The sequence below is a fragment of the Branchiostoma floridae genome, chromosome 13, assembly GCF_000003815.2.
Source record: "Branchiostoma floridae strain S238N-H82 chromosome 13, Bfl_VNyyK, whole genome shotgun sequence".
NCBI classification, from domain to species: Eukaryota; Metazoa; Chordata; class Leptocardii; order Amphioxiformes; family Branchiostomatidae; genus Branchiostoma; species Branchiostoma floridae.
In genome coordinates, this window is record NC_049991.1 from 19,988,099 (window position 1) to 19,994,468 (window position 6,370).

Genomic DNA, 6,370 nt, shown 5'->3' on the forward strand with positions numbered 1-6,370 from the left:
TGAGTTAATTGTGTAGTTGTGTATTGTAGGAGAAGTGTAAATGTACATTTGTGTTGTCACTGATATCAGCTATGCTGCCTGGGTTTGCCATGTATTCCATTGTGTGGAATTTCAATAAGATGAAACATAAAATAAAGGAAACTTGATCTTTTGCAGAACGAAGTGAAGTCGTCGGTTGCGGAGTTCATGGCGTACGTTCACACCAGCGTGAACGAGATGTCGCGGGTCTACCTGCAGAACGAGCGTCGCTACAACTACACCACGCCCAAGTCCTTCCTCGAGCAGATCATCCTGTACCAGAACCTGCTGCGCAAGAAGGGCAAGGAGCTGCAGGGCAAGATGGAGCGTCTGGAAAACGGGCTGCAGAAACTGCAGAGCACTGCAGCACAGGTAGGCCTGCAGGCTATGTGATTATTAACGTTACGGTATTGTAAATATCTAATAGTATCAAGGAGCTGCAAGGCAAGATGGAGCGCCTGGAGAACTGGCTGCAGAAACTGCAGAGCACTGCAGCGCAGGTAGGGCTGCAGGCTAATTAACAGATTAATGTAAATAGCCATGACATGTCAGTAGATTTAGGAGAGGATATATCGGTATAACCGCCCTTCGGTGTAACACACGTCGAGCCTCTGTATCTGTAACTGTACAGCTGGTATAACAGCCCTTCGGCGTAGCACACCAGCTTTTTAATCAATTGTATCTGTATAGCTGATATAGCATAACACAACAGCTTCAATCTGTATCTGTAACGCTGGTGTAACACACCAGCTTCTGTGTCTGTATAGCTGGTATAACTTCCCTTTGTTATACCAGCGTTGTAGGTGTGTTTTTCTTTCGGATCATAATGTCATTCCCTCACTCACACGTCCCTACTCTCCCCAGGTCCCTACTCTCCCCAGGTGGATGATCTGAAGGCAAAGCTCGCCTCCCAGGAAGTAGAGCTCAAGCAGAAGAAACAGATTTCTTACAGTGAAATGAACCTTTTTTTGAGTATGGCCCGTTCACAAACAATCAGGTTCAGATCCAGACCTGGACCTGATCCTCTGAACCTGGACTGATCTGTACCTGAAATCTCTGTACCGGTACTCACCTGTAGTTCGTACTCTCCCCAGGTGGATGATCTGAAGGCCAAGCTGGCGTCCCAGGAAGTGGAGCTCAAGCAGAAGAACGAGGATGCAGACAAGCTCATCCAGGTCGTCGGCGTGGAAACCGAGAAGGTCAGCAAGGAGAAGGCCATCGCTGACGAGGAGGAGAAAAAGGTCAGAGGTCACAATTCTTCGGGAAGTTTAAGATTTTTTGGCCTTTTCTAGTGTCAAAAGGCTAAGTAAGAATTATTGGGAACTTTGTGGTATGTCATCAGATTGTTTTTTTTTGTTCTAGGTCTTTGGAATCCTTTTTTACTTTTTTTGGATTTTTTAATACTTTTAGATGTTTCGAAAATTGATTTGTTTACTTTTAGAATGTGCAGAAACACAGGCAGGATGACCAACAAGAAGAAAAAAATCTTCTACCTAATTTTTTCCCACACCCAGGATTTAGACTTGGTTACTGTAAATGCAGAAATGTTCGCGGTGGATTAATGTTGGCGGTTTTTGCGGTGACCACTTCACCGCGAATTTAAAACCACCGCAAACATTATTCTATCATAATATTAGATTGCAGTCTATGGTGTTACCGCGAACTTAAATCCACCGCAAAAAGTCCTTTTTCCCGCTACTGCGAAATTAAATCCCCGCGAAATTAAATACATTTTACAGTATGTTCTGTCTCTACAATTTAAACCAACGTCTGAATATCCCTCCCCTAAGGTGGCTGTCATCAACACCGAGGTCAGTGAGAAGGCCGCCTCATGTGAAGCCGACCTGGCCAAAGCCGAGCCCGCCCTTCTGGCCGCTCAGGCTGCTCTGGACACGCTGAACAAGACCAACCTCACGGAGCTGAAGTCCTTCGGTTCCCCGCCGGCCGCCGTGGTTAACGTGACGGCAGGAGTGATGGTGTTACTCGCGCCCGGCGGCAAAGTGCCTAAAGATAGGAGCTGGAAGGCAGCCAAGGTGGTCATGGCCAAGGTAAGAATCAGGTCCTTCTTTTTCGTATAAGATTAATAATAGAGCTGAAGTCCTTCCGTTCTCCACCGGCCGCCTGACCACTGGAGTGATGGTGCTGCTTGTCCCCGGCGGTAAAGTGCCCGAAGACAGGAGCTGGAAGGCAGCCAAGGTGGTCATGGCCAAGGTAAGAATCAGGTCCTTCTTTTTCGTTTAAGATTAATAATAGAGCTGAAGTCCTTCTGTTCTCCACCGGCCGCCTTACCACTGGAGTGATGGTGCTGCTTGTCCCCGGCGGGAAAGTGCCCAAAGACAGGAGCTGAAAGACAGCTAAGGTGGTCATGGCCAAGGTAGGGCACTGGTCCTTCTGGTTGAATCTCTTGCCGAGGTTCGTTCGTGAGTGAGTGGATGGATGTTTGGATTTTTTTAACCTTTGTTTGGGTGGGTAGTTTGGGTGAGTGAGTGAGTGGGTTTGTGAGTAAGTAACTGAGTTTGTGAGTGTGAGTGAGTTTGTGAGAGTGAGTTTGTGAGTGAGTTTGTGAGAGTGAGTTTGTGAGTGAGTTTGTGAGAGTGAGTTTGTGAGTGAGTGAGAGTGAGTGAGTGAGTGGGTGGTGGGTGGATGGATGGGTGAGCGAGTGAGCAGGCAAGCGACTGAGTCAGTGAGTAACAAGTTTCATTTTTTCCACTTTATGCACAGGTTGATAATGTTGAGGACAGCCTGACTCTAACTTGTTTGTTTGTTTGTTTGTTTGTTTGTGTCCAGGTTGATGACTTCCTGAACCAGCTGGTGAACTATGACAAGGAGAACGTGCATGAGAACTGCCAGAAGGCCATCCAGCCGTACTTGGCCGACAAGGAGTTTGATCCTGACTTCATCCGGGCCAAGTCACAGGCTGCTGCAGGTACGTTTTCCATTTGTTCTAGGCTTTTCTTCTTTTAAAGTGAGTGAGTGAGTGAGAGAGTGAGTGAGTGGATGGGTGAGTAGGCCTGTCAGAAGGCCATCCAGCCGTACTTGGCCAACAAGGAGTTTGATCCTGACAATATCCGGGCCTGCGCTTACGTTTTCTGTTTGTTTCAACATAACTTTCTATTATTGTGCTTCACTGAGTAAGTACCATGAGTAAGATCTTCTGTGGGGCATTGGATGTATTTTGATTGATCAGACACATCTAAGGGCACTCAGACGTTCCCAGGCACTCTTTTTGTTTCTTTTCTAAGAGTTTGCTCAGTGCAAAGCCACATGAAGCATTTCTGGGTGCTGAACCTGTGCTCACTGGAGCAGCATCTCTTCTCCCTAAGTCAGAAACATTTATTGAACAATGTGCTGGATTCTTTAACTTTTGAAGGTCCAGTAACTGTTGTCCTCTAACAATGAACACAGTTGACTTTTTGTATAGGTTAATATCTTTGATGCATGTTAAGGCATCTTTAACGTTTGAAGGTCCAGTAACTGTTGTCCTCTAACAATGAACACAGTTGACTTTTTGTTTAGGTTAATATCTTTGATGCATGTTAAGGCATTGTTGATGCTTCCTGGTTCTCAATGAATTTTCCGCAGCCCATAGAAAGGGGTTACAATATCAAGTCAATAATCTTGTCATTCAATTATTTATTCATTCACTCATTCATCCATTCACTCCCTCCCTTCTCCTTCCAGGTCTGTGTGCGTGGGTGATCAACATCATGAGGTTCTACGAAGTTTACTGCGATGTCGAGCCGAAGCGTATCGCCCTGAATCAGGCCAACGCTGAGCTGGCGGCCGCACAGGACAAACTCGCCACCATCAAGGCCAAGATCAAGGTGGGTTTCAGTAAAGGGAAGGAAAGTGATCTAGATCTAGTTTTAGCTCACTGAAGAGCTGGTCTTCCATTGCATGGTTGTGACAGAGAGGACAGACGTCTCTGTCACCACTTGAAACACTCCAATCCAAATTCATTCATTCGTTCATTTTTTCATTCATTCATTCATTCATTCATTCAGTCAGTCAGTCTTTAATTCATTCATTCATTCAGTCAGTCATTCGATCAGTTTTCGATTCTATCCATCCATACATTGTACATCTATCCATCCACTCACCCATCCACCACAAATCCATACATCCATGGATTCATTCATCCATAGATTCATTCATTCATTCATTCATTCATTCATTCATTCATTCATTCATTCATTCAATCATTCACTTGCTCACTCATGTCTTCATTTATGTCATGTTAGGAACTGGACGCTAACCTGGCTGAGCTGACGGCAGCGTTTGAGAAGGCCACAGCCGAGAAGCTTCGCTGTCAAGAGGAGGCAGAGAGTACACAGAGGACCATCTCTCTCGCTAACAGGTAAACAAACTAGAAATTTTGTACTGAACAGAGAGGTGTCTGTACACAGCACTAGACACAGTGCACAAAAGTCAACTGTCCCTAGATTATAATAGTTTTTCCTGACCAGTAAGGTTAACTCATTTAATCTTCGACTTAATACAGTCACTGGTTGGCGGCCTTAAGTCTGAGAATGTGCGGTGGGCGGAGTCAGTGGCCCAGTTTAATCCATACTTACTGTAAACGACATCTGTCCTTTTCATGACCAGTAAAAGCTAGAAGAACTAGATCCATTTGCCCCACATAAAAGTCAGGGATAAACAAGTCCACTAGCCCTATTGTCCAGGGCAAGTGAAAGTGCTGTTCGGGCAAGTGCATGTCCTACCCCACTTGTCACCCGGGCAAGTAAGATTTTTCCATTGATTTTAGTGCAATTTTGATATACTTGTTACTTTTTACAGTCAGGACATCAAGCAATTGTCTACAGAGAATTCCATTGCTGGAAGTGAAAATGCATATACTAGTAACAGTGACATTTGAATTTTGGGCAAGTGAAAAATTGGTTCGGGCAAGTACATTTTTGATGTGCTTGCCCGATAGGACAAGTGGATTTTAGAAAACTTGTTCAACCCTGAAAGTGCCTCCAATGAAGGCACCCCGGTGACTTATAACTTTCCAATAAACTTACATTTTTTGTAACTCAGTTCACCTCTTGTCTGTGTAACACAAACTCTGCTATCTGGACTGTAACTGGCCCCCCCCTTTCACATGGCTGACCCAAAAAGCGACAGTGGATGCCGAGCGGGCTGCTATAAGCAAGATTTAATCAGGCTAATTTCACTTCCAACTTTTTACAGGCTTGTTGGCGGCCTTGCGTCAGAGAACGTGCGTTGGGCGGAGTCTGTGGCCCAGTTCAAGGAGCAGGAGAAGATGCTGGTGGGAGACGTCTTGCTCATCACTGCCTTCGTCTCGTACGTCGGCTGCTTCACCAAGAAGTACCGCACGGACCTCATGGACGAGCGCTGGCTCCCCTTCATGAAGGGGCTGAAGGTACATGACGTATATATATACGTAGTTATCATTTTAAGAATCATAGTTTAATCAAGAAGTGTCAATGAAAGTTAAACATCCAGTAAGATACGCCAAAAAGCAGTTACTCAAGCAACTGGATCAATATGATTTTGGAAATGGTCAGACGTTTCAGATGGCGTCCACCATCTTTCGTCAGTGACGCTTAAGCGACCTGGGAGAAACTGATCTTTTGTATCCTAACTATGAATACAACATAGCCGATGAAGACAAGTTTGGATGTCCATTATAGGATTCAGCCTTCTCAACGGCTGCCAGGAGGCATGTAAAACTTTTTCTTAAATAAACAGTCTACTACCACAAGGTATGGCAGGAAAAGCTTTCTGTTTGCTAAAGCACCTTTCCCCCAAACTCCTGGTTTAAGTTTGATGTTTGTTAAGAAAGTGATCTTGATCCAGTTGTAGCTCACTGAAGAGCTAGTCTTCCGCTGGTCGTGACAGAGAGGACATTTTGTACTAGGGAAGTTCCCCTAGGTCTTCTCGACAAGCACAATGAACAGTGGAACAAGGCTTAATGTCCCAGTGGGAGGGCCACTAACCACAGGACTATGCATGCTAGATCCATGTCTTTTGCTAAATGAAGCTACAGTACTGAAGGAAGTTGCTAGGTGAAATGTTACAAAAAAGTTTCATCTCGTCCCTCCTAGGTGCCCCATCCTAAGGTATCCATATTTTTATCTTGCTCAATGAAACAAGGTACGGCAGAGAAATGTTTCTGTTTTGCTGAAACACCTTTCCTCAAACACCTGGTTTATGTTAAACTTTGATGTTTGTTATCTGATATTATCATATAGCCAGGTGCCGCGGACCAATCAGAAGGCCTCGTTCCACGTTGGTTATGACGCCGCACCACGTAGATTCGGGCCAGGCAGGTGGGTATCGCTCCCCTGATTGGTCAGAATGAATCGACACCGGCACCGGTGTCGAT

At 45.2% G+C, this 6,370-nt stretch overlaps 1 protein-coding gene across 1 annotated transcript in view; it reads left to right on the plus strand.

Moving 5' to 3' along the window:
- The window catches only part of LOC118428621 (dynein beta chain, ciliary-like), a 106,091-nt gene that overhangs the window by 80,223 nt on the left and 19,498 nt on the right, over positions 1–6,370 (plus strand). Inside the window, 7 exon segments of the mRNA XM_035838726.1 lie at positions 157–390; positions 1,113–1,259; positions 1,809–2,066; positions 2,806–2,944; positions 3,700–3,842; positions 4,260–4,375; positions 5,212–5,404. Of these exon segments, the coding sequence (XP_035694619.1) occupies positions 157–390; positions 1,113–1,259; positions 1,809–2,066; positions 2,806–2,944; positions 3,700–3,842; positions 4,260–4,375; positions 5,212–5,404 (1,230 nt within the window).